The 27,701-nt window shown below is 38.9% G+C and overlaps 1 protein-coding gene across 6 annotated transcripts in view; it reads left to right on the forward strand.

Annotated features, from left to right (window-relative positions):
- The first annotated feature begins 119 nt into the window (after window positions 1-119).
- The window catches only part of NNT (nicotinamide nucleotide transhydrogenase), a 47,559-nt gene continuing 19,977 nt past the window's right edge, over window positions 120-27,701 (forward strand). The window contains exons 1-17 of one of the 6 annotated variants that reach the window (XM_054808907.1): window positions 120-257; window positions 1,437-1,634; window positions 8,137-8,366; window positions 9,514-9,731; window positions 11,188-11,275; window positions 11,973-12,061; window positions 14,278-14,465; window positions 15,182-15,315; window positions 17,069-17,260; window positions 18,419-18,572; window positions 19,477-19,638; window positions 20,426-20,536; window positions 21,315-21,460; window positions 22,437-22,632; window positions 23,258-23,491; window positions 25,443-25,603; window positions 26,322-26,501. In XM_054808907.1, the coding sequence (XP_054664882.1) occupies window positions 1,484-1,634; window positions 8,137-8,366; window positions 9,514-9,731; window positions 11,188-11,275; window positions 11,973-12,061; window positions 14,278-14,465; window positions 15,182-15,315; window positions 17,069-17,260; window positions 18,419-18,572; window positions 19,477-19,638; window positions 20,426-20,536; window positions 21,315-21,460; window positions 22,437-22,632; window positions 23,258-23,491; window positions 25,443-25,603; window positions 26,322-26,501 (2,634 nt within the window). In that variant the 5' untranslated portion in view covers window positions 120-257; window positions 1,437-1,483. Of the gene's footprint in view, window positions 316-666; window positions 688-1,436; window positions 1,635-8,136; window positions 8,367-9,513; window positions 9,732-11,187; window positions 11,276-11,972; window positions 12,062-14,277; window positions 14,466-15,181; window positions 15,316-17,068; window positions 17,261-18,418; window positions 18,573-19,476; window positions 19,639-20,425; window positions 20,537-21,314; window positions 21,461-22,436; window positions 22,633-23,257; window positions 23,492-25,442; window positions 25,604-26,321; window positions 26,502-27,701 lie in introns of those variants that run through there. The other 5 variants (XM_054808908.1, XM_054808906.1, XM_054808909.1 and 2 more) reach the window with 5 other exon arrangements.

Genomic DNA, 27,701 nt, shown 5'->3' on the forward strand with positions numbered 1-27,701 from the left:
GCCCCTCAGTCGTGCGCGGGCACTCGAAGCGCGGGCACGAGCGCGGGGCACGAGCGCGAGCCGCCGGCGGCACGCAGGCGCCACGTGACGGACACCACCCCCCCCCGCCCTTCTAGATCGGGGACGGGGACGCCATGTAACGCCACCGCTCCGACCTCCGCGTTCCCCTCACTCCTTCCGGGTTGGCCGGCAGGGCCCCCTCCCTCCCGCTCCGCCCCCCGTCCCGCCCCGCGACTGCCGCACCGCCTCACGCCAAGGTCAGTCAGCGCCGCGGCGGGGCCGGCGCCGGCGGCACGGCTCGGCACGGCAGGGCTGGTGGGTGCGGCGGGGGGTGGGTCGCGCGGTTCAGGGGCGGCGGTACCTCCGCTTTCTCCCGTTGCGGGTGGGGCGCGGCCGTCGCTGAGGAGAACGCTGCGTTGTCCCGCTCTCGCAGCGCTCGGGAGCGGCGAGGAGGAAGGGCGGGAGAGAGACGGGCGGGGGGGGGGGAGGAGGGAAGAAGGAAAGAAGGAAGGGAGAACGGACGGACGTGCGGAGAACGCAGGTGGCGCGGGAAGGGGCTCCGAGGAGCGCTCCCAGGCGGGAGCGGAGAGGTGGCGGCTGCGGGCTTCCCGTCGGGCGGGCGTAGTGGGCGTTGTGGCGGCGCGAGGCGCCGGGCCCGGGTGGCGGAGGGTGAGCCGCCTGTCCAAGGTCAGTCAGTGGCCACGGACTATAAATAGCGGTGGGAGCGAAAAGGGCCCGCTGCCTTTTTGTCCGGCCCGGTGGGGAGCGGTGGGCCGCCGCTGCCGTGGGGAGGGATGGGGAGCGGTGGGCCGCCGCTGCCGTGGGGAGGGATGGGGAGCGGTGGGCCGCCGCTGCCGTGGGGAGGGATGGGGAGCGGTGGGCCGCTGCTGTGAGGACGGACGGCATTGCATAGCATGGCGCGTTAGTGCATGGCGGCGGTATTTCGGGCCAAGAGCCTTTCCCTTTGCCGGCAGCCACCTGCTAGCAAGGGCGGCCCGGCTCCTCTGCCCTCCTTGTCCCACTGCGAGTGCCTGCTTTGGTATGTCTGCCGAGCACTTGTAAGCTGCTGTCCCACTCAGGGTAACTCTCTTGGGAGCTCTGGCAGGGGTTTGTTTGTCTCGTTCCTTGGGGCACAGGTGGTTTTCATGTGTCAAGAGTTGTTTGTTTAGTGCAACGGTGTAAAGAGAGCGTGGTCTTGAGTCACAGAAATACGATCTCTAGGTCAACTTGACACTATGTCAGTCTTCCCAAGGGCTTGTTACTTCAGTTTGATAGTTGTCTTACTTGGTTTGAAAAAGAAGTTGATTTTGTTTTCTAGCTGGAGAGAAGAGGTGGAGAGAAATGATCATCTGACAGTTGACCAGACTTAAGCTGCTGAGTTTACATACCTTTTGTCTAGTATCATTAATAATTCTTGCTTTGTTTTTACATGGCAGCAGGGATTCCATACGTGGCAAGGAGTCTGCTGTGAGGTCGAGGCGAAATGGCGAGCCTTCTGCGTATTGCTGTTAGTGGGTGCTCAACTCCTGTTTTTGGCAATGTGTTACCACCTAAGGTGCATTCTGCAAAGATGCCATGTTTGCGAATGTTCAGAACCCACCAGATGCTCAGGTCTCAGGCAGCTCCAAAGCCAGGTAAATTGATTAAACTATTGTAAATAATACTTTATTTTAAAACATGAAGATATCCTGATTTTTTCTTTCAGATATGCATTTGTACAGAGAAGACTTAAAAAGAACACACTTAAATAGTGTCAGCAGCACACCTGAGTCAGTTGCAGTATAATTTTACATTGGTTTTAAAGGGCATATATAGAAGGTGCTTGTGTTCATTATGAATAATTTGAATCCAAATATTTTTTATGGGTAGGGGGTCAGAGCTCCTGCTACCTTGCTTGAGGGAAGTATTTAAACAAATGGTTTTCTTGGTTAAAAACCTGAGTTCCCTGTGAGTTTTGGTAATGCAGCTCCCTGTGTGCGTGCAGGGGAAAATACAGCCCTCACAAAGAGAGCATCTTCAAGCATGACTGTATGTAGATGTAAGTATCCCATCTAAAAAAATCTCTCAGCTTTGTTCAGGAAACTCTTATGTTTTACCACCTTGAAGAACTTTTGATCTGTATCTTCATGTGTAGGGTTTGTTGGTATATTTGCACTAGTTACATTTTAGTGCAGATAATGAACAGGTTCAGGTATTTTCAGGCAAAAAAAAAGAGGGAGGGGTGGGGGTGTCCTTGGTTCCAGTTTATGATGTGAGCCTGGTCTATGAAAATCAGAACTGACTTTTTTTTTTTGCTGTGTCCTGTGCTGTGCATAGCCTGACAGCTAGAAGACTGGAGAATATGTAAAACTCATTTAATGATATTTTTGCCTATTATCCTGCTTGGGTCATGTCTCCCTAAAGGAATTTAGAGACCCTGCTTCAGCGCAGGGCTAGAGTCTTCTCAGTCTGTGCCAGGTTAATGTGGAGAGTTAGACTGATTGTACACATGATGTTCAGTTCTTCCAAACATCCACAGTAAGTAACTGCATTAGATATTTTAGAGTATTAGAAAAGGAGTGCTCCTTGTGAACAGAAGTGTCTGGCTGTGAAAACACAGGACGTAAGATTAGACTGTATAACTGAGAAGCGTTTGTTGCATGGAATTTCTGTCAATGCTGACAGTGACTGGTACATTTTGGGGTCCTTTCAAATTGGTGACCCAGTGTTTTGGAGCTTCTGAAGAGATGTGATGAGAAGAAGAGTTTCTTTACTCTGAGGGCTCCTAACAATCTCTATTGCATGGCTTTTTACTACAATTGCATGGTGAAACCTGAATTTCTTCGCTCTAACTGACAGTTTGTGGATCTGGGGTCTGTCAGAGCTGATCAGGTAATAGTTTTGCCATCCCATGAATTTGTGATGCTCCAATTTTATTTTTTTTCCATATTAAGTACATGAATGAAAGAGACATCTGTCTTCATTTGGCAAATTTTCCCTTGGTTGGGAGTGTTAACCTGGGATGTAGGAAACTAGGTACAAAGTTCTTTCTCAAATGTCCCAGGTAAGTGCCCTTGTTGTTGTCTGAGTTTGGAATCAATCTTTATATTTGACTTTGACCACAAATTTGATCGTGAAACTGAAAGATCTTTTCGGTTTTCCTGAAATCAGTATGCTTACCTGTGTGTGTATGCATTTTCTTGTTTTTTATGAATCACTTTTCAGAATTTTTTTCCACAAGACCAGAGAATTCTGATTAGTGTCATATGTTTAAGCATTCAGTGCTGTCCCTTCAAATCTGTTATGTGGAAGCCCTTATTTAAGGGTGAGTGGTATTTATGCAATGCAGTTACTTGATGCTGAGAATTATAAGTTTGATAAGTCTTTTGGTTGGTAATTAAGCTGTCCTTATAGTTCATTTTGGTAACATGAGATTTGTCATTCAGTAGAGGACAAATCAAGGATAAAACAGCCATTGAATGACAAATTAGTAGCAGTACTGTTGCCTATGTATACTTTTTAACTGCTCTTGAATTGAAATTTAACAGCATATAAAATAACTGCATTTTATTCTTTTAGAAATTATCTTTGATTATAGTGACACTTGGTAGAATCACTGTAATACTAAGAAGAGTAAGTTTTCTGAAAAGACTAGTGTCACAGTAATTCTTCTTAAGTCTGTAGTTATTACTTCCATTCTCTCAGATTAATTTTCATTTAGTCCAGGGTGAGTTATATGCAAGAATAACAGCTGCTTGAGGAGTGAAGAGATTTGGAGTCAGTGGAAAAGTAAACTTGGAGGATGGATACTTTTCTTACTGCTATTTATTTTGCTGCTATTTTCTTTGTTTCTTAGAAACATAGGGATTTTCATACAGGTGTAAACAAGTGTTCCTGTAACCTGTCTCAAATAGTCACTAGCACCGGGTGCTTCAGAAACAGATGTAAAACTTTCCCAGTGACCGACTCTGAGGTTTCCAGTATACTTCCAGATTGGTTTGTCCTACAGCTCTGTGACTTGTACCTCTCAATCTTGGGATTTTTAATGTCCTTTTTATTTTGATGCTTCTTTCTTAAAATTTCCAGGTTTTTTTTCCGAATCTTGCAGAACTTTTAAACCTATGGCAGTTTGTTCTGCTAGTTAGTTAGCTAGATAAGCTGTACATTATTTATAAAACATAGATATTCTCATTTAATTTCCTTGGTTTTTTTGTGTCTCCTTGCTTCTATAAGAAGGAGGATCAGGTGTTTATTTAATCTTCTGTACCATTTTTTTCTTTTTTTTTTCCTTTTCTTTTTGCCAACATCATATTGCTGTTCTTCGGAATATGTCTTCATCTTCAGAACAGGTGAGATGGTTCGTTGAAAGCTGATATTAGAGTGCCTTAGAAATCAGGCAGGTTACATACCCTGTTTTGCAATCCCAGAACGTGGCATATTGTCAAAACTTCTTTCTCTTTTCTGTAAGTCAGTCTCTAATGTTTGTTAATACTAGTTTGCTACTTCCTGAAATCAGGTTAAGGAGATAAAAACGTGCATTTTTCTCTGTTTTCCTACGTACAGCATTCTGAGGTTTTTTGATTTTTAGGCTCTTTAAACACTTAGTTTGTAGATGGAAGTTAAAGGGACAAAATCGTTTTTATAGTTATTTTTAATTGTTTGATTTCTGAAGCATGGAGATGTGGACTACCTACTTTGTTTACTTGAAGTTTGAGACTGCTTTGAGTATGTCGTCGTTACACAGTCGAGGTTACATTAAGGGGATGAGAGAGTGGCTTACTAGTTTTTCTAAATTCTAATTTATGTACATTCTATGCTAAGATTCTAAAGCCCGCGAAATTTAGTGATTCTACTGATAGTGGCAGAATCCTTTTAGTGTTGATTCTATGTATTGAAAGAAGTTCTGTGTATATCCTCCTCAGTGGACAGTATGTTTGGAATCTTCATGTGACTCAAAAAGGTGCTCAAGGTATGTGTATATCGGTCTGTTTTTGGAAAAAGTTCTTGATGTCATAAAGCAGTAAGTTACTAAAACGTACTCAAGGCAGTTCTTAAAGATATCATCTGACACGGACGTTTAGAAAGAAAGATTCACTCTCTCCTGCACTTTTAAACCCATGGTAAGGATAGCACACATGCTTTCTCAAAATAAAACCTAAATCAAGATCCTAAGTTTATAATTCTAGTCTTCAGCCTTTCAGAACTTCGAGGAAATTGCTGAGTTCAGCAAACCAAATCTGTGTTCATAGTATAGCTTCCTTCAAACATAGTATTTGTCATACCTTGTCCTGAAGTTTTAATGTAGGTCTTTGCTTTGCAGTTGTAGACTTCAGCTCCTTTTTGATGAGGAATGATGTGATAGCTCAGGATAGTCTGCCTGAAAAATGTCCTACACCTGCTCTAGCTAAAGGCTGGCAAACCGACATCTGTTTGCTTCTGTATTCATTTGCTTCTATATACGCTAGTTGCTAGAAATTTGATAGTGGGACAGAGGAGAAAAGAAGATGAGAGGCAAATGAGACTTGTTGAATGTTTATCTTGGATTTGATCTCCAAAAGCATAGTTCTCAGTATTAGTCTCTGATGATTCTGCTCACTAAATAAGGTGCATATACTTTCTATCTGAAAAATTTTTACCTATTTTTATTGCATGCAAGAGAAAGAAAGAAATGAGGAAACACATTTTGCATGTAGCAAGTGCATTTTCCTGTTTCATCCCTCCTAGCCATTTACTCTTCTACTCTAGTACCCCACACAAAAGCAAGTGAACAAAAAGAAATCAGAAGCATCAAATGTCCTTTGAACTTGGGCCTTAGGATCTAAAAAAAAAAAAGGATTTTTTTTGAGAGGTGTATAAGCTTTAATCAGGTGTCAGTGTGCCTTCAGATTCACAGGCATCCTTCCATTCTCTGTATGCTATAATTTGTTCCTTCCTTCCTCTACATTTGTGTGCTGTAAAAACTTAAAGGAGAAAGGGAAGGTAGCACTCCTGTTTTTATTTTTTCAGTGCTTCTTGAAGACCCTTTGCCTTCTGTCTTAGAGCTACTTCCTTTCTCAAACTATGATTGGTCCCTGCTATTCTAACAAATTCCCATCTTCCTTTCTCTTTCTAAAAGACAAGAGAACTCATTTCCAAAGTTGATTTAGTAAAAATCAGAAGCAGGACTTTATTGTGTAGTAATTAGGAGAAGAAATGAGGAGAAGGTTCTGTTCAAATGACAAGGGTAATTTGTATGAGTGACAGCAACAGTTACCATAGCTTTCAAGTGGCTAGTGCTGCTGTGATAGGGATTCCCTGAGTTGCATGGCTATGTTTAGATGTGATGTATGCTGATGAAGCAATCTTTGCAAAGCATTGTTACCTTTGTGTTTCTGTTGTTTTAGATGTGCATTCTTGCTCCTGTTGTGACTTTATGTTCTTTTAAAGCATGTTTTTCTGAATTTGATTTTTTGTCTTGTAATTTGAAGAGTTTTAAATATTCTTCAACATATAAAATATCAAAACACTTGCGTCTTCAAATTATTTGTTAGTATTTTATTAGTTTAATTTCAATAAGAAAGATAAAATTAAAAATAATAATTAGAAGTAACACACTCTTTGGTGATCTTTCATGCTGTCTTGTTGGATGTGTTCAATCAGTTATTTTTTAATGGATTAGAAGACTGACAAGTACAGGTAGATATTTAAGTACTGGTTTTTAGCAACTCTGTATTGTATTTTCAGAACATCATAAGTTGGTAGTATCTTGAAAGTTGTTAATCCAAAATATTTTCAGATAGCCAACTTTAAGCACCTTACAGTCCCACTTTTATTTCATAGATAGATTTAGATTTAAAAATACCAAAATAATTCAGTTCCTCAAAGCTCTCATAGTATGTTTTTTGGCTTTGTTTTGCTTGTTTCTAGTTTAAAAAACATTAAAAATGTGCAAAGGAGGCCTTCCTAAAACATGCAACACGTTATTGGTCTGGTACAGTTTTTGTAGCACAATACATAGTATTGGTCGGCAAATTAAAAGCAGATTTGTAATTTAATACAAGCTTCCCCCTGCCCTCCTTTTGTTTGGTGGGGTTTTTTGTTTTACCTTTTTTTTTCTTGATCTTTAATATGAGTGATTGCTTAGGCTGCTCAAGTTATATTTCATAAATATGTATAAGGTGTAGGTGTCTTGTGTATGAATGTCACAATCCAGGTTTAAATTGTGGATAGACATCAGTGAAAACTGGTGCAGAACTAGGCCTGTGTGCTGGATAATTGCTAATGTAATTGAAGCAGTGTGGTAGTTTGATATAAGATTATTATGCTTGAGTCTGTGTGTTTATAAATAATACATTTAAACACTTGATTGGAACAGAGAAGTTTAACTCTCAGATATTAGACTGGAAGCCCAGAAATTGTACATGAACAAAGTTAGATGTTTGTAATTTGAAACTTTAAGCTAAAACTCATAAATTACAGCCTCTGTAATTTCCTGATGTTAACTTTGAACAAGTTAAGACAAGGAGATAACATTGAAGAGCAGTATAATTGAACAAACTAGTAGATGGTTATTCCATTATTCTTTAGCTACTCCTGAATTCACATTTTTCATTTCTGTATCAACTCTCCAAAGTACCTTATTGATGTAGTTGTACCTTTCAATGTACCTTGTGGTATATAAATTTCCTTCAGTAATAGTGATCTGAGACAACGGTAATGTGATAGACATTAAAAACATAGACATAGCTCATTTGTTTATTTCTTCACAATAAAGTTGGAGTAGCTAGAGAAGAATTTAAATTCTTCTTACCCCAGGTAGAATGTGTTATCACTAGAGCACTGTGTATTGTGTAATTTGCCTTCTGATTTATACAGTCAGAACTGTATAAATTCAGATGGGTATGAACTGCATCAAACACTTGTTATTGCTTTTGTGGCTGATTGTGCCAACCTGCTGATTCCTAAGAGAACAGGGATCTCTAGCAAGATGGTGTAATTTAAGGAAATGTAACCTACACTGCTAGAAAATGTCGTTCTGCTTCTTCATCCTTTAGGAGGGAGGATTGCGAAGTGTGACATGTCTGCATGTGTCTGTACAGCACTGAAGAGTGAGTGCCATTAATATAGATTTATTAATCTTTAGTACAACTAATACTGTCTTATCTGCCACTCTTACAGGAATTCCTTATAAACAGCTGACTGTAGGTGTCCCCAAGGAGATATATGAGAATGAGAAGAGAGTGGCTCTATCACCGGCTGGAGTTCAAGCCTTGGTTAAACAAGGCTTCAATGTTGTGGTGGAATCTGGTGCTGGAGAAGCTTCCAAATTTTCTGATGACCATTACAGAGAAGTTGGAGCAAAGATCCAGGGGACCAAGGAAGTCCTGGCTTCTGATTTGATTGTCAAAGTAATTGCTTTATTACTATATTTCCTATTACATTCCTTTTGGAGAAACATATAGGTCAATTTTTTCTAATAGTCTGCTGAAAGTTCTGAACATAAGCTCATTTAAATTGATATTTTCCATTCCAAGTTCCCATGCAATTTTAGTCTGTCTTCTTTTTTTTTTTTAATAGCTCAGGTGTACACCTGCAGTAATAAACTAGTAAACGGCAGCATTGAAAAAATTGAGAGTAACTTCTTACCAAGTTTTTAACTACCTTGGATGAGTTGTGTTTTCTAGAGCAAGGTAGACTGATTCCAGACTCGAATCGGGTAAGATCCCTGCTCTAAGAAACTTTCACTCCAAAATTAGTAACATACAACTCAAGTCACTTTTTAGAGAGAGTTGCTTGGAATTTTGAAGATACAAGTTTCTAATTTTTCTCAATCAGACATCCAACAATTTTAACAGTAACAGTGTGTTTCAAAAGTATTTGTAACTAGGTGAGTTGTAGTTTGGGAAGACTGCTAAAAGTGAAGTTGCTTGAGAGGTATTAGTCCTGAAGGAAAAAAGAAGATGACCTTAAACTTGATGTTGAGGCTTCCTTTAAGTGCTATATTTGAAGTTATCCTGTCAGCTTTGAATATAAAATTTCTGTGAGCTAGTTTGTGAACAGCCCTTTTAAGTAGGTTTCTTTTTGAAGAAAAGAAACTCAAAAGAAGTGAATACAGATCAAGATGAGTATCTGCTGTACTTTATGCTTGAAATTTCCTGTATGTAATGGTGAATTCAACCTCATTAGTGATTTTTAGCCTGTAAAGCATAATTCGCACATCTGTTCAGTAGTAATTTTGCTTAAAAATGGTAGTTTTGGGGCAGCTGTCCGTCATAAAAGCCAGTAACTGCTGTTTAGAAGCTATCAGATCTTTCTGAAGGTGTGCGCTGACTATTTACTGCCCTGTCACCAATCTGTCTAGAGCTAATTGTAATATGTGGACTCCAGTTAAGAAATGCAGTTCCTCAGTTCAGTTGTATAAACAGCCTTTCATATACTTCCTTCCTTGGGTACTTTGTGGAAGGAGATGGACAGACTGCAAGCTGGGAAAAAGGAAGCGGAGTGTGTTCTAATTTAGTTCCTCTGATTAATTTGGAAACTTCTTTTTCTCTTCAGGTAAGGGCTCCTATATATAACTCAGCTCTAGGTGTACATGAAGCAGATCTTTTTAAGATGGCGGCTACCCTGATTAGTTTTATCTACCCAGCACAAAATCCAGACCTGTTGAAAAAACTTGCAGAAAAAAAAACTACTGTCTTGGCTATGGATCAGGTTCCACGGGTCACCATCGCTCAGGGATATGATGCACTTAGCTCCATGGCCAACATTGCTGGGTATGAATCTTACCTTTTTTTTTTTCAGCTTGAGTAAGTATAGCTGGATTAAAAGCTATGTACTTTGATATTAGGTATATTAAACAATTATGCATCTCTATTTTCATACAGCTGTTCCAAGCAAGATGAAGCTGTTGGAGGTGCCAAACAGCTAATTAAGTTTCTCATGGTTTTGCAGCAGATCAGGGCAAGGCTTTTAAATAAATTAAAAAACAAAATTGAAGGCAGTTCTTCTAATTCATGGACTGCTTGGTCTACTGTCTTGTTGGTCTGAACTACATCAGAGCAGGCTCAAAGATATCCTTAAGACAACTTCAACACAGATTGTCTGTCATTGGGATCTGATGTTTTTTGGAGCTGACTAACCCAAAGAGCGGTCAGTATGAATGCAATTGCCATGACAGATATAAACAAAAGACCAAATACTCTCAGACTTCTTCATGCTTTGTGACTGGTATTGTACTGAACTAAAATGTTGTTGTTGTCAAGACGACTTCTATTATTAGGTTCTTTATTGCCTTTTTTTTTTTTTTTTTTTTTTTTACTTTTTACGTAGATGATGTCTGTGGGACATAATGAGCCTTGGAGAAGGCTGCCAGATTTTGTGGACACCAGCAGTATACATCCATATACGTGTTGGGTTACTTCTGTTGATTTCATTCTGTGTAATTTTACTAAAATATAGAAATTCATAATGTATTTAAAAGTATAAAATCAAGAAGCTGTATCCCAAATTAGAACTAATTCTATGGCATACAGACCTCCATATGTCCCTGCTAAAGATAGGAAAGAGAGTGGAACAGGGCTATTGAACCACAACACCGTCAGTAAAAATGCAAGAAAATGTGTACTGTTGTTAAGAAAAGACATAATTACACATTAATCTGCATTTTCACATAGCTCTTCTACTGATGTTAACTTGGTACAAGAGAAGCAGCAAGGTTAAGCTATTTGCCCTAAGCAATGTAGCTCTGCAGAGTTAGGGTCAGAGTACCATTTTTGAATGTGTGCTTGCTTGTCTGAGTGAGCTTACTGCAAAACTACTCTGGGTTTTACGATTGCTTGTTCATGTTTTCTTCCCTAACAAGCTTCAGGTTACAGCCTTGGAAGGTAGCTTCAAAGACCACAAAGTTAACTTTTGGCAAGTTATGTGTTTATTATTCAGGTAAAATTTTATTTGAGAGATTGACTAGTTGTGGACATCAAGTATATTGCAGTTCAAAAATTCTATCTGAAAATGCATTCCATGATTAAAAAAAAGGCAAGAAGTATGAACAAAGGCAAACTTAAACTTCTGCTCAATAGTAAAATAATAGTAAAATAGTAAAATATTAAACCTGCTTTATCTATAGCACTTGCATGCTATGATCAAATGTTCATCCTTTTGATTGCTATCATGAATGGAATTGTACTGAGCCTGGGAGAATACTGATCTGTGCTTATCCTTAATTGACAGTTACAAGGCTGTGGTACTGGCAGCAAATCACTTTGGTCGATTTTTCACTGGTCAGATCACAGCTGCTGGTAAAGTTCCTCCAGCAAAGGTATGTGCAATTAAATAGATACTGTGGCAGAAGAATATGAGTTCTTAAGCACAGCTAACCACTGTTGAAACTGTGTTAAAAGGCTTTTTTCCTGCCTTGGGGCTAATTCTAGGGGCTTTAAAAATCCTTATAGTTATTCCTATACTAATTTTTGTTCACTATCTGTAGTGGGTTTTTTGGGTGGGGTTTTTTTGTGGTTTTTTTTTTTTAAGTAATAGAATAATTTGAGTTTTATTTAAGTTTGCTTAGTTTTAAACATCAGATAGCATATGTAGATGGAATTTCTTTCCAGATGGGAAGAGACAAGGAAGCAGTTGAGAAAAGTCAGAGATGTTGGGATTTCTGGTATGTTGAAGGCTGCAATGGAAAGGATTTATTGATTAGAATTGCAGGTGGATTCTGTTGTAGAGAAATGAAAGTAGAATTAGGGAAGGAAAAAAGAAGTACTTACATAAATTGTTAGCTACAGATGACTTGGCTCTCAGATAAGTGAAGTTAGGAGTTACAACTTTTAAACTGTTAGATTTACAGGGCAGCTTTACCAAAGTCATTTTGGGATCTGTGTCCTAAGGTAACTTGTTTAAATGGCTGGTTAATGAGACGTATCTGCAGTTGTGAAAGCTGTACAATGCAGCTGCTTTTCTAACCAGCTCTAGTTTTAGTTTATGCTCCAAGCATGATGATGGTATCATTCTAGGTGTTGATCATCGGGGGAGGTGTTGCTGGCCTGGCTTCTGCAGGAGCAGCTAAATCGATGGGTGCAGTGGTTCGTGGATTTGATACTAGGTAGGTGTTACTACCATTTTCACAGAATCCAAAATTACTTTAAGTAGTTTGTAGCTGTATTACAGTGAAAGCACTTGTACTTCATTCAGTCACAATTCCTTTCCTACCATTTTTATTCCATCATTATTCCCCTGTTTTTTGTACCTCAAAACAATGAAATCTTCTAAAGTCTGTCGTGGTTTTACCCCAGCCGGCAGCTAAGCACCACGCAGCTGCTCACTTGCTCCCCCCCCACATCGGGATGGGGGAGAGAATTGGAAAAGTTAAAGTGAGAAAACTCATGGGCTGAGATAAAGACATTTTAATAGGTAAAGCAAAAGCCGCGCGCACAAGCAAAGCAAAGCAAGGATTCATTCACCACTTCCCATGGGCAGGCAGGTGTTCAGCCATCTCCAGGAGAGCAGGGCTCTGTCATGCGTAACGGTTACTTGGGAAGACAAATGCCATCGCTCTGAACGCTGCCGCCCCCCCCTTCCCCCAAGCTCCTTATAAACTGAGCATGACGTCATATAGTATGGAATATCCCTTTGGTCAGTTTGGGTCACCTGTCCTGTCTTGTGTCTCCTCCCAATTTCTTATGCACCCCCAGCCATCCCGCTGGCAGGGCAGTGCAAGAAGCAGAAAAGGCCTTGGCCCCGTGTAAACACTGCTCAATAATAAGTCCATAGAACAAAAACATCTCTATATTATCAACACTGTCTCCAGCACAAATCCAAAACATATCCCCACACTAGCTACTATGAAGAAAATCAACCCTCTCAGCTAAAACCAGGACAGAGTCCTTCTCATTAGATCATTCAGAACTAGATGAATAAAAAATTGTTGCTTTATGAAAATGAAAAAGTTAGGGCTTTTATTTTTTTTTCATGTGTCTCTTCTTTGGGACAGAGGGAAAATAGTAAAGAAATAATCTTCATGCCCTTTTCTGTTGCTTGCTTTGATTTGGGTTCATACTTACATACTCATTCACCTCTACTCTCCTGATCCCACAGAGGCCAGCTGAGAACTCTTTGGAGAGATACTTGTTTCAATGTGCTGGAGCAGAGAAAGAGATCAAGTTATTTTATTTATGAAACTAAATATGAAAGAACAGAAACTGCAGCTGAAGCTGCTTTAATTGTGCTTTCCTTGGGTCTCTTCGTTGCGTTCAGAAGGATTATTTTGTCCCATAGTCACTTTTTAGAGCAATAGACTGGGGCAATTAGAGAGCACAAACACTTTTATTCTTACAGCTACAGGGACTGCAAACTTAATGAATTTTTCTTCTATTAAATGGCCTTCATATATTGAATTTGTATGTGCTTAATGCTGTGTTTTCATTGAACTTACTTATATGTGCTTGTTTTCATGCAGAAGTGGCATCTAGGGGTACTTAGCTATATCTGATATGAAAAAATGAATATATTTCCAGATTTATGATGTGCAATGTGAAAGATCCTTCACTCTGGTTGTTAGAAAATCTGCATATGCCTTAAAGCAAACTGGAAAGAATTTATTTTTTGTAAAAGTATGGTAAAAATCTGTCTAAAACTTGTCTTTTTTTTTTCCCCTTCTTAAGCATCCTGTATATTTTTGTCTTTGTGTGCAAGAATGTTTGTGTTAATATTCACAACATACAGAGGATTTCACATAACACTGAAATTTAGTCTCGTTATTTACTGTAATATCATGTGATGGAAATTACAGGTTTACAGGATAACTGTGTAAAACCCAAAAACCACCAAAAAACAAACCAAACCCAAAAGCAAAAGACTCCCCCCTGCCCTGCCCCCAACCAATTTTCCCTGTGAAAATAAGACTTGCTGGTATTTCCCATTTCACAGATTAAAGACAGGGCCACAGGTTGTGTATTTATCACCTGTCTTAGGGTTCTGAGTTTCAGCTGTAGATTTACCTAGTCATGACAACAGAAATGGGTGAAAGTTAGTCAACAGTTAAGCTCCATATTTGAGACTTTGCTTGGAACAACCCTGCTGACTACATAGGAAACCACAGACTGCCTTCATGCCTTATCCAGGTATCTTCAGTAGGGACGTAAAAGTAGTGATGCATTTACTTTTTTCACTAAATAAGCTGAGGACTTTAGTTATCGTCTCCTTAATCCTAGAATAAGTTTTAGATCTCTTGTCTGAAGACTGCTACTAAAAAGATCAGAAAAGTCATGGTGGATTTCTAAAGTAGTGGTTGTTTCCTTCCCTGTGATTTTCTTTTCCTAGAGCTGCAGCTCTGGAACAGTTCAAGTCTCTTGGTGCTGAGCCTTTGGAAGTAGACTTAAAGGAGTCTGGAGAGGGACAAGGTGGTTATGCTAAAGAAATGTCCAAAGAATTTATTGAAGCTGAAATGAAACTCTTTGCCAAGCAGTGCCAAGACGTCGACATTATCATCACTACAGCACTTATTCCAGGTATGTTTTATGTGCAAGACGCTAATTTTCATTAATCTCGTGTAAGTTGGCATGTTTTGGAGCTGTGCCTGCAGTGATAAATTATGTCTGTGTGAGCATGTAACTTCTCCCTTCCCTGATAAATGCCTGTTTTCAAAGTGTGTGCCTTTTTTTACAGCTTTTGTTTTCACAAATAAGCAGTCTTTGACTCAGTATCATCATGTTTTCTTATTAAACAAGGAGTAGATAGTAATAAAGTGAGATATATAATACTATTGCATATTTGTTGCACCAACAAGTGCACTGAAACAAGTCCTATTGAAATAGTGCTGTCTTTCGTAATTGAAACATAATAAGGGTAGAGCTTAGGTTTTAGTGCTTTGTATTGCACAACATCTGTCTTTTAATAACTTAAGATGTGGCTTTTCCTTTTTTTTTTTTTTTGGCATTTGTTGTGACTTGAATTGTGAGATTGGATGTTGTCAGTTTACTGAGGACAAAATTGGGACTTGCCAGCATCTTTGGTAGACTGCTCATGCATACCTTTTTTAATATGTTTGGGAGCAAGATGTTCTAGTATCTCTTCTCCCTGCCTGTATAAAAAGCATCTATGGCATTTCATCCTAGGTACTGATTACTTGAATATTTTGCTTGCAAAAATAAGGTAGAGAGAGAGCCCTACAGATAAAAAGCTGTATTTTGTGTTTAACTTACAATAACTTACCTTGTCTTGTCAGGCAAAAAAGCTCCCATATTGTTCAAGAAAGATATGATCGAATCAATGAAAGAAGGTTCAGTTGTTGTGGATTTAGCTGCAGAAGCAGGAGGAAACATTGAGACAACAAAGCCTGGAGAATTATATGTTCATAAGGTGAGCATTTTAATCTGCAGATGACCTTCTGTTTGCATGAATTCACATTGTGTTTTGTAAACTGTATGCTGAAAATGAGTAGCTGATTTTGCTATTTGGGCTTAAGTAATCCTTTAGATTTGCATTTGGTCACTAGTCATCTCTATCTATAACAATTTGAAGATTTTTTGAAGAAACAACCTTTGTATAGTGTTAATTTGTTTTTTAAGTATGGAATTGTTACTACTTGGACTTCCAAGTCCAGTGATTTGTCTCTGCTGAGTTGAAGGTGTGGTTTGATGTCTATTTCTTGGTCTACCTAAAGAGACAGTGGTAGCAAGAGCTTCTTTGGCTTGCTCATCACCTCCCACAACTGGAGGTTAACAGTCCCTGTCATAGGTAAGTTAAACAGGTTCAGACTATGTCAGTGTTTACTTCAGTGCAAAGTCTCTGGCTCAGCTCAATATAACTTCAGCTTCAGCATGGTGCTGTATTTTTATGTCTTTAGCTTTGCCAACATAAGTGAGTCTGCCCTAGAGTATCCAAACCACTTGTAACCCAAACTAGGAGTAGTGTGAATCGGTTCATTAAAGTAACCAATTTTGCTCTGGACTGAAATAACTGCTTTTGCTCCGGTGTTCACTGGCTCACTTGAGAGCTTGTTTTTCTGCTTTTGGGATTTATTTTTAGTACTTGTGAGAAATGTACTAGCAGTTATAGAAATTTGGGTGATGAGATTTAAAGTAGCAGATCTCCAAGATTGTTATTTGGTAATGTAAGAACATAATGCTGTTATTAGGGAAGCCTGTAGCACATATTGCTGCCATAGTTGTCATTAATATAAGCAGGGCTCTATGTGTATGTATCATGAGTCATGCATTGTATTTGGCTTTGTGGGGTTTTTTTAGGGCTTTTGATGTCATTGCTTAAAAACTGAAATTAGAGTATGTAGAACGGAAGTAAGCACATTCTTGCATGAAGAATTTATATGGAGCACTTTTAGTCAGAGGAATATTACCCCTGAATATAGTGTACTGGCATTAAGCTGTGGGAAAGGGCAGCAGTGCAGAACTATTAGCAGTGTGCTAGAGCATTGCATTAAGAAGCCAGAGTTCCTGGAAGCATGCATGGATCTCAGCTGTAAGTTGCAGGAGCAGTGTTTTAACACAAGCCTGTTTGAGCATGAAGAGTGTGTGCCACCTTGTTTCCCGTACCTTCCAAAAACTCAAGAGCCTGATAGCCAGGTATACTCACATTTGTTCTTTAAACAGTGTGGATATATTATGTTACATCTTTACGTAAACGTGAACCTGGGCATATTACTTGCACAGCTAGCTAGCTCTGTGGAAGCTTCCTTCACTCTTTTGTCATATAGAAAGTTGCCTCCAGTGCATGCCTTCCAGAAGGACTGAGAAGATGCCGAGCCCTGGGCAGGACAATCTGTTACCTGATTGCTCAAAGAAGCTGAGTTCTGAGGCAGTGGTGGGGTTTGGAGAGGACAAGCTCTTGCACCACTACATCTTTCTTTCTGTGTAGGCTTGTTGTTAATGGTGTTTAAAGGTGTTGGGTTTGATCATGTTGAATTCTGTAACTGTTGTGAGTAATCGTCCCTCAACCTGATAATGTTAGACCTGCAGGTAAAAGTTTTAGCTGGGGTTAAAAACAGAAATAAGTGAAACAATTTGGATATGTATTTCCCGAAGGATATATTGGAAGAGATGCTGCCTCTTCAGAGGTTGAACTAATCCTTAATGGTTTACTTGAATTTTTTCAGGGTGTTACACACATAGGCTACACAGACCTGCCTAGCAGAATGGCTACTCAGGCCAGTAGTCTGTATTCCAATAATATTATCAAACTCCTAAAGGCTATTAGCCCTGACAAAGAGAACTTCTACTTTGATCCAAAAGATGAATTTGATTATGGGACTCTGGATCATGTTATTAGAGGAACTGTAGTAATGAAGGTAAGCTAGTAAATATTCTCCTCTTAATTTTTGAGTGCATACTCTTACATTTATCAGTGCCGTCTCTTTAAAACACATTCAGAGATGCTGCATGCGGATAGACTTCAGATATGACTTGATGGATGGTGTGGAAAATCGTGTTTGTATTCAGCTGAATATTCCTCTGTCCCTTTTTGTGAGGGAAACCTCTTTGCTTTTGTCTTCTTGTCATGGTTAAATATCTAATGTCTGCTGTTGAAAAATAGGAAAAAGATTGAATTTGCATGTTGTATTCATGTAATAAAAGCATGGTTATTTAAAACATGTTTGAAACATTACTACAGGACCAGAAAAAGATTTTTTCCTTTTTTTCTAAAAAAAAATAGTAAAAATACACATTTCTGTCTTTATGAGAGTAACTTCAGAAAAAACTGGTGGAACTAGAATATGCAGGATCCTTTAAGCTCTACTAGGAAATAATAAAATACAGACTTATGGCACGGGCCAGTATGGGCTCTCCTCCTGCAACTATTAGAAAATAATAATCTGCAGTTTAGGTAAGAGGTATTCATTTCTGTTGAGTTTTGCTGCATAATATTGCCAACATTTTGTAATGCTTATGATATCTACTCTGAAGGAGGTTTACATTGACTTCAGCTCTCCCAGACCACTCAGGTCTGAGAGCTCCACCAGTTATTCCTCCAGAGGCCTGAAGAACAGCAGGAGGTGTGAGACATCATGCTTGGTACCTAGCTGAGGTCTGAGCAGGCTCTGGTTACAGTTCCAATCTGTAGCAGATTTTGCTGTGTTGAAGACCCTGTTTTATTTTGCATCAATGTTTTCCATTTAGGAACTTAAGTTCCATAAAATTCCATAAAGGAACTTTAGCTCTTTGTTTTGGTTCCTGCTTTCAAGCCTTGTGCTGTGTTTCTGTTGGGTGCTCTTGGACACAGATATTAAATCTTGTCTGAAAAATTTGTAAACCAGTGTGGTTAACTTGGTCAGGCTGTACTGATCATCGAGCCTTGCAAACTTCTACAGACACATAAAAGGAAGATGTTCCTGTGGCATGGCTGTAGGATGTTAAGACTTATCTGAGTTGCAGGATTAAGAAGAGTAGGCTCCACTAACTATAAAGCATCTGTTGTGTTAGGGATAACTGTAAATATCTCTTGTCAGGATGGCAAGGTGATTTTCCCAGCACCTCCACCAAATAATATTCCTCAAGGAGCCCCTGTGAAGCAGAAGACTGTAGCAGAGCTGGAAGCGGAAAAAGCAGCTACTATTACACCTTTTAGAAAAACTATGACTAGTGCATCTGTATACACAGCAGGTAGGCAACTTCCAGAGTTGGAGAATCAGTGTAGAATGCTCCTCATTTGGCTAATACTTTTAAGTGATTCCTCATCTTGATCATTCAATTTAATAACTAGTTGGGAGAGCAGTTGATTGGCTGGTGTATCCTAGTGTAAAATCAGAGTAGTGTAATAATTGCTTTTGAGAGGGGAAAATAAACTTTTAGAAATTTAACTAAAAGCATTAACATTTCAAACAGTGCTGACTCATGCTGTGTGCATGTATGTGTGTTTGGATTTATCTAAATATCAGTAGAATACTTAAAATTCTGAAGGACTCCTGTTAGGCACAGTGCTCATACTTTGCAGCAGAGTCAATTCAATGCCTTTGCTTTCTTCAAACTTTAATGCATTGTATGAGACTTAAATGCCCAACATCTGCTGAAGTACTGAGAATAGGACATTAGTCTTGACAAATAAATCCTGTCTCTTCTTGTCATTTGGTATTCTGTGTGCATCTGAACTTCTGCATGAGGTAATGAATGAATTGAATATTTTTAATTTTAACCTCTGTTCTTCATATGCACGCTTTGCGTCTTCCAAGTAGTATCTCAACATGATTGTGACTCTTGTACGTTTTTGCTATAGAACAGGAGAGTGACAGGATTCAGTGTTAGTGTAGAAATCTATCTTTGCCACTTGGCGTGCATGCATAACAAAGATGTGTGTATTATATTTATGGTTTTATGTTGCATTGTAAAAGAAGCGCTAGCACAGAAAGAGCCTTATAGTTGTCAAAGATGATCCAGCTGATCTTGAAACAAGTCCATGCACAAAATGCTGTTTTGCTTTTAGCTCAATACTGGATTCCTGTTGTACAGAGTTTAAATGTAAGAAATCATTGAAAAGTTACAGAACAGTTTTGTTGTGCTTTTCTTCTAGGTTTAACCGGCATGTTAGGACTGGGCATTGTAGCTCCTAATAATGCTTTCACGCAAATGGTGACGACATTTGGTCTAGCTGGAATAGTGGGGTATCATACGGTGTGGGGTGTGACTCCTGCTCTTCACTCTCCACTCATGTCAGTGACTAATGCTATCTCAGGTAAGTAGCTGTCACACAACTGCTTATTTTCTGTTTGAAGTAGGCACAGCTCCTCTTACTTGAACTTCAGACAGAATTCCTCTGATATGTCTTTTAAAATGCTAAAGAGCCTAGTACTACTTTGCATGACTGAGTTTACTTTCATAAATAGCAAGGACACCTGAACCATAACCTTTTTAACAGAAGGGCAAGTATGGTGCTGTGTATTTTTAATTTTTATAAGTAATTTCTCAGTCTTAACCTGTTTGCTTTAAAGTTTGTTTTACCTGGAGTGCTGCAGTCTATCCTTTCATGGAACACATCTTTCCTCTCATCTCTCCAAAATGTTGCCCTGAAAATAACTTATCTTTCATATTTTCTGCGTTCTTTTTTTCTTCTCAAACTATGTGTTTTGAGAGGAGGGAAAAAGAAAAAAATTCCTAAGTGACCTGTAAGATTGATAACTCTATAAATATGTAAGATTTTATATATCTGTGTGTATATGTGACAGGTCATGAGTCTGATCTACTTTGACTGTTAAAAGCAAATTTTCTTCTAGTGAACAAGTACACAGAGGCTGACTCTGTGCTTGAGGCACTGCACTTCAAAACTATATTCATATACTAATTTTTTTCTTTCGAAACATGTTAGTATTGCTAAAAAGGCCACAATAGTCTTTATTTAAATAGCAATGTAGAGTAGGGATCAAAATTTGGGTTGACTGCTATCTCTCTGACAGCTGAAAGGAAACTTGCTGTAGGTGTAGGGCCTTTTAAGGTTCAGTAACACTTCTTTCTTTTTTAAATAGGACTAACTGCAGTTGGTGGGCTGGTATTGATGGGAGGAAACTACCTCCCTGAAAACACTCCTCAAAGTCTAGCAGTGCTTTCAGCCTTTATCTCTTCAGTAAATATTGCAGGTATGAATGTTAGGTTTTCTCCTGAGAGTAACTTTAAAGCATGTGTAATTCTTTTATTTCTTCTAGCTCTTTAATTGTGTAGATTCCAGAAATGCTATTGTGGGAATAGGGTCTGAGACCATTCATCAATAAAGAAACACCACTCCCCCCTCCCCCCTTCAAATTTTCATAGTAGTTAATATATATGGTTTGCACACCCTGTGGTGTAACCTTTTTTTAGGGAAGAACTTAAATGCGTGTTTCTCTTTTACAGTATCTTTTGGGTGATGATTATATGAAATACCTTCTCCTGTATATCCCAAGACGGTACTGCATTTGTCCTTACATTCCTTTTCCTGCTTGAAAAATATACTAGTGGCATAGAACAAAATTTTGCTTGCTTGAGCTTCAGAAGTCCAAGCTTCACAAATACAAGATAAGAGTGTGAGCGATGTGACTTATAAATACTGCTTTTTGCTAGAGTAGGTAGGGAAAAGGACACAGTCATAAACTAAGCTGTATCCTACAGTCAGCATAAAGAGCCAGAGAAGTCCTCCAGGCTTTCCAACTCCTCCTTTTATGAATTTCTTCCAAAGGTTAAAAAAGACAGCAGGATCTCACCCTGATTACACCCTTGTTTCCTGGTGGTTTTCCAGATTACTAGCTTTTCAGAGGCTTTATTGGGGTCAGTTGCTAACGTTGTGTGGTAATATGGTTTAACCAAATGTTTCTCTTATAGCTTGGCACATGCTTAGTTTTAGATTTCATTTTTGTAAAATTGTTCCTTTACTTTGGCCAGGTGGGTTTCTAGTTACACAGAGAATGCTGGATATGTTCAAACGTCCCACAGATCCTCCTGAGTACAACTACTTGTACCTGCTTCCTGGTGGTGTATTTGTAGGAGGCTATGCAGCTGCTCTCAACGGTGGCTATAATATTGAGCAGGTAATAAGATAACTTTGTGGCTTTTGGCCCACTGTTCACAGCATGGTATGCTGCTTCTCTGCTTACTCTGTGTAGGAGTAAATAGCAAATTAGCCATGGTCTTTTCATCAGCCACATATTCCCACAAGGCAAATCTGAAATTCATTAAGCTTGCAATCATACCTCAAATGCTCAATCTGCAAATTTTAAAAGCTTTGGCTATTTTTTTTCTGTAAAGCAGCAGGTACTTTGTTATTTATTGGACAGTTTTCTTAAGTTACAGTTTAAATATTAGAGCATCTACAGAAATCAGTCCTTCGTTTAAATGTTTCTGAAAATTCAACTTGGTGTGACAGTTAAAGTAGGCATGACATCTGGATGGGATGACAGTTCAGCACAGAGGGTTATAGAGGGATTGTACTTGTAACACCTTTTATGGTAAACTTGTGTTTGCATTTGTTTTAATAGCAAGAAAATTCAATGTGTATTGCCTTCTGTGTTACGAAAGTGAATCCAAACATACCTTTATGCCAGAGGCTTGTAATATATTTGAGTTTTTTCAGTTACCTAGTCATGTGCAGCTCAGTTCATTTAAGTTTGTTTATGCTTTTTGAAAACAGGAGTTCAGATGTGCCATAAGCAAATTCTGAAACTTCCTATAATGAGCAGGACAGTTTAGCTTTGGGTTTGTACTGAAAAAAAACTTGATTCTGAACTGATGAGGAAAATTGGCTTGACTCCAGTTTAGTATGCACAGTGCAGATAAACCAAGGTCATACAGTGGGGAAGAAGTTTTAATAGATACCACATTTTAATTGGCCAAAATCACATCCTGTACAACAGTTTATCACATTCAAGACTTTTGACTTGAATTAAGAACTATGACTATCACTTTTTGGAGAAATCAGCCCTTTTGTGTAATAATCAGAAAGATTTTGACAATGATTGTGCACTTTGTCTCTACTTAATGTATGCATATTCATGTTTTATTTTAAAGATGATGTATCTGGGCTCAGGCTTATGCTGTGTTGGGGCCCTGGCTGGTCTGTCCACCCAAGGAACAGCTCGTCTTGGAAATGCTTTGGGTATGATTGGTGTTGCAGGAGGTTTAGCAGCAACTCTTGGAGGCCTTAAACCCTCACCTGAATTGTTGGCACAGATGTCCGGTGCAATGACATTTGGTGGTACCATAGGTATGTGTATGATACTATAAACTAACAATATATGCTCTATACCTGTATTTATGCAAGTTGTAGATACACAAAAAACTGTATAGCTCACAGGTGAATTGACTAACTTGCAAAACAGCATACACAAGCCATGTATGTAAGTATGTGAACAAAGAATCGTAAGTCCCATGGCTTTTATTAATGCATCAGGATGTGCTAAAGAATGGGAAGACTGGTGGAAAAGCAGGAACACATCATCTCTGTTAGGGAAACTGGGTATGCAGAGGTAAATGAAGTTACCCAACTTCATACTCCCGTTCAGTTCCTGACTGAATGCTGCCAAATTCTCTTTTTCACACTGTGCTTTCATCATAGAAAACACTGAATTTCTTAGTATGTCGTGAAGCTTCTAAGAACATGATATTCTTTAATCTTCTCTGTAATTTCCATGATATCCTCATTGCACAAAATACACATAGGCAGCTTTCAGTTAAATGCCATAGCAATGTCTAGTGTAGAACAATTTTTTTTTTCCATTGGAATAGGCATGTGTGTGCATGTATTGATTGCATGAACCATGATATGTTAATTTGTAGCTGTACAGATTGGTTGTGTTTTGTAAGACTTCCCTTCTTTCAACTCTCAATAGGTTTGATGATTGCTAAACGCATCCAGATTACAGATCTGCCTCAGCTAGTGGCTGCTTTCCATAGTTTGGTTGGTTTGGCTGCTGTGCTCACCTGTGTAGCAGAATACATGATTGAATACCCTCACTTTGCTACTGATCCAGCTGCAAACCTCACCAAGGTTGTGGCGTACCTTGGCACATACATTGGTGGAGTGACTTTCAGTGGCTCTCTTGTTGCTTATGGAAAACTGCAAGGTGAGACCTTCCATTCAGAATTAGTTATTTGTTAAAGGGCTTCCCCCCCCCCGCCCCCCGCCCAGGATTTAGCTCTGCCTTTAGACTACCGTGGAATTGGAAAGAAGCCTTGTATTTTGCATCAGGTAAAAGTTTGTATGTTTAATTCTTATGAATGGACTTTAATTCTTATGAGTGTACTTTTTTCTTTTTAGTTTTGTTTAATTTGTGTACAGCTTTAGTTATGAAAAGTTTGCCTTCAGTGCTTGGACTTACTACTGCTATTGATTACCAAGTCATGTAAGCTTCCCTCAGTTCATCTTGTCTAGAAGTAATTGTTGCTTTAGTGTTGTTAAGACACTGCCTGACACTGTTTCTCTAATTGATTTTATTGAACTTTTATGATCACAATTTCATATTCCTGAGCAGATGTTTTAATTGAAACCCTGGTAATGCTGGACTCAGTGAGCACAGCTAATGTTTATGGGATTGTGGTGTTAGTATTGCAGACTTGGTTTAGGTAGGTAGTTTGCAGTGTCAGTTGAGACTGCCTCACTTTAAACCATGCAGTTCCCTGTTTATTTACATACTGCGCAAAATCCATGCTCCATACCTCTTAGAGTTTTAGTAAATATGCCTTCTACATTAAATATTCACTAATTCCTGTTTTTATGCACCTGAAGGTTTCCTTATTGCATTTATTTTTGGTTTTGTAAGCACACAGCTTGGAGAGACTGAGATAATACCTGTACGAAGAAGTTCCGGCTAAGAGCTTCATATTATTAATCCTGTTACTAGCTTTGCAATAGCTCCTTTGAGAAATACCTGCTTGCTTTCTTCAGTGTTTATGAGACCAGCCATTGAAGGAGGAAGCATGACATGGATGGAAAGCTGTCTTCTCTAATAATCTTTTGAAGGATTTGTCAGTAGTATGTATTTCTGATAAATTTCTGCTAAGTAGTTACTTATTTCTTCTTGGTTATTTATTTTTTTTGTAACCTCTTCTCCATCTTACCCCCTCCACCCCCTCAGTGATTTGTGCACATGTCCCTCATGAACTTCACTGCCTGTTTCAGCCCACTCTTCTGTTTTTTGTTTATTTTTTCCCCCTTGCATTTCCATGTCAACACAATAATAATAAGCTTGTCTATACTATTGAACTAGAGGTAGTAGGTTACACACTTCGACTCCTAGTCCTGAGACTATCATTTCATTCTTTCCCTTGAATTCAGCTAAATTTAAATGAGACACTTGGTAAGTAATCACTTACACCAAAAGTAACATGTAAACTTGTATTATTTTTACTGTTTGCTGTGTTGTTTGGGGAGAAAAAAAAAGAAGCCTAGGGTGAAAATAAATACCTAATTGTCTCTTTAAACTGATTCACACAAATACTGAATCCTCTTTTCCCCTCAAGTCTCTGCTGCTGTGGGAAGCTGTGGGAAGTCTGTGTCACTGAGGGTACTGGTTAAATTAAAATCTTTGAAAGCAGGAGTGTTTTGTAATTGGGGTATCTGTGTGGTAATATTTTTCTAAGCACATAGGTTTTGAGAGACTGAGGTAATACCTGTACTAAGAAGTTCCAGCTAAAAGCTTCTTATTACAGAGGTCATATACAACATGTAAAGACTTGAGGCTAGAATGAAAGAAGTTTGGGGTTTTTTGGGGGTTTTTGGGGTTTTTTTAAAGGTTTTTCAAGAGGAGAAGAGGTTTTTGTGATTCTTCTAAAACATTTCAGTGAGATTAGAAAGTAAACCAAGATTTTAATCAGCAGTATATGAGAATCTAGAGTAATTCTGAATATGTTGAAATACTAAGTCAGCACAAGGTCTCAGTGTCAACTAACTTGTTTTATCTTCTGACCCTGCCTTTTTTAATTTTTCTTTTGCTGGGGTATTCAGCCTTCTCTGAAGGCAAGAGACAGGCTCTCCTGCATGTATGTGTCAATCTCTGAATATGCGTTTGATTGCAGGTATCCTGAATTCTGCACCACTGCTGTTGCCTGGTCGACATGCATTGAATGCGGGATTGCTGGCCGCCAGCGTTGGCGGAATGATTCCGTACATGATTGATCCTAGTTACACTACGGGAATTACTTGCTTAGGTTCTGTGTCAGCTCTCTCAGCCATAATGGTAAGTCAGGGAATTGGAGGAGGTGGAAACAAATTAAACAAGCCATTTGTGCTTCAGCTTTTTAAGTTTCTTCTTAATGATTGTATTTTACCATCCTGAGTCACAATGGACATAGTGCCTGTATGCCAGCTTGCAGTAGCAAGCAGCAGCTGACTTTCCTAAATGTAGCTGTAAACCAGAACTGTTCCAGAGAACAGGCATGTATGTATCTAACTACTTTTTGCAGCTGTGACTTAATAGAGCCTTTTATATGGAAAAACTGGTATTTTAAAAGACTTTTTGGAAAATTTATCCTTAAAATACTTAAAAGAGCACTGGATCTACAGATTATTGTGTTAACTTAATAAGATTATCCCCATGTGTAACTTCCCCTACTCACTCAGACCAGCTGTTGCAAAATTTACCCTGAATATTACCATTCTGTAAACTGAGTCTTGCAAAGACTGCTTGGTATGAATCCTTTAATGGTATGAACAGTTCATGGAGCTGGTAGGATATTTTTGCAAGTAAAAATATGTGACTAAGCGCAGGATGAGGAGAGTGCCTTCCTGTCCTGTCTGCAAAGGCAGAATCATTAAGGCCAATCCTTGGGCCACAGCTTCGTGTCTCCTACACTGGAAATACTTGAATAGGTTAAGTAACCTGATATTTAGTGGTGCAGGCACTGTCTTCTCTGCATGTTCTCACTCATAGCTAAGCATTTTGTTTCCTTTTCCAGGGTGTCACTTTAACAGCAGCTATTGGAGGTGCTGACATGCCTGTAGTTATTACTGTCCTGAACAGTTATTCTGGATGGGCTTTGTGTGCTGAGGGCTTCCTACTGAACAACAACTTGCTGACCATTGTTGGTGCACTCATTGGTTCCTCTGGCGCCATCCTGTCTTACATCATGTGTGTGGTAAGTCGTCAGCAGAAATTGTGCGTGTTTTCCAAGTAATGAAAAACTTTATTCAGCATATTTGCTAGGAAGATAAGTAATCAGAAGACCAAACTGCTAGGTGTTTACAGACTAGAAAATTCTTGATTGAAACTGTTGGACTAGATGTCAGTCATCTCCTTCTGTTTTGGAGAATCACATACTTCAAAACTAAGGAAAGCCTTTGCATTGACTTGGACATTGAGGGTTTGAATCTGGGCTGAAATAGGTATGATTACTTGTGCTCAGCTGTTGTTTTTTTGCTGGGTTTTTTTAAGTCATATCAACTCTGCAGTGGTGTTAAACTTAACATAACTTAAATTTAGTTTAAGTAGTGAGTTCCTTTAAAAAAATGCTTGGCTCAATTAGTAATTTAAAGTTCAGGTTTTTTGGAGTGTAGGGAAGTGCTATTTTCTTCAGAGCAGCTACTCTTAAGTACCACGGGGTGGCAGCAGGCTTGCATTAATGTATTGCTGATACTAATGTCTGTCTCACAGCAAACTTGAGCTTCAACTCTCTATGTCATCATATTGCATTATTAACAATGGTCTCCTTTTTCTCTGGAACATTTGCACAGAAATCCTCCTGTTTTCCCATGTCTCTCTCCTTTTTGTTTCAAAGATGGAGAGGTAATGCAGTGCATTAGGTAATGGAAAGGTTCACAGTGCAACAGCTGCCAATCTGCTGATTCTCTGTTGTGTAATTCTGTTTCATTTCTGTTCTTGTGTTCTTGGATGATCAGTGTTGCTCTTCTCCTGTCCCGATGTTTTCCTGTGGTCAGCCCTGGCTGTCTTTTCATCTCTGCTGAGATGTTAGTTATCGTGTTAGGAATGTTTCAGTACCATTCATCTTCATCTCTTGAGGATCAATTTTAGAAAAGCCTAAGAAAGTAATTTTGTGCAGCTTCATGGAGGTTGAGCTCAAATGAACAATCGCAGGTATGGATTTTAATGAATTTTGTTCTTTCTTGAACATTTTATATCTCCTTATCAAAAGGAAATCAGATTATGTGGCTCATGGGACGTGTTTTATATATCCATACATATTTGTATACAGTCAGCAGCTTAGTCCATATCATTAGAAAGGTAATGCTTATGGGGCAGCACAGGTAGGAAAAGTATATTCTTTAAAAATCAAATTCTTGTAAGCCTTTGTGAAAATATTATCTGTTGGGTATTTACC

Source organism: Grus americana, chromosome Z (assembly GCF_028858705.1).
Source record: "Grus americana isolate bGruAme1 chromosome Z, bGruAme1.mat, whole genome shotgun sequence".
NCBI classification, from domain to species: Eukaryota; Metazoa; Chordata; class Aves; order Gruiformes; family Gruidae; genus Grus; species Grus americana.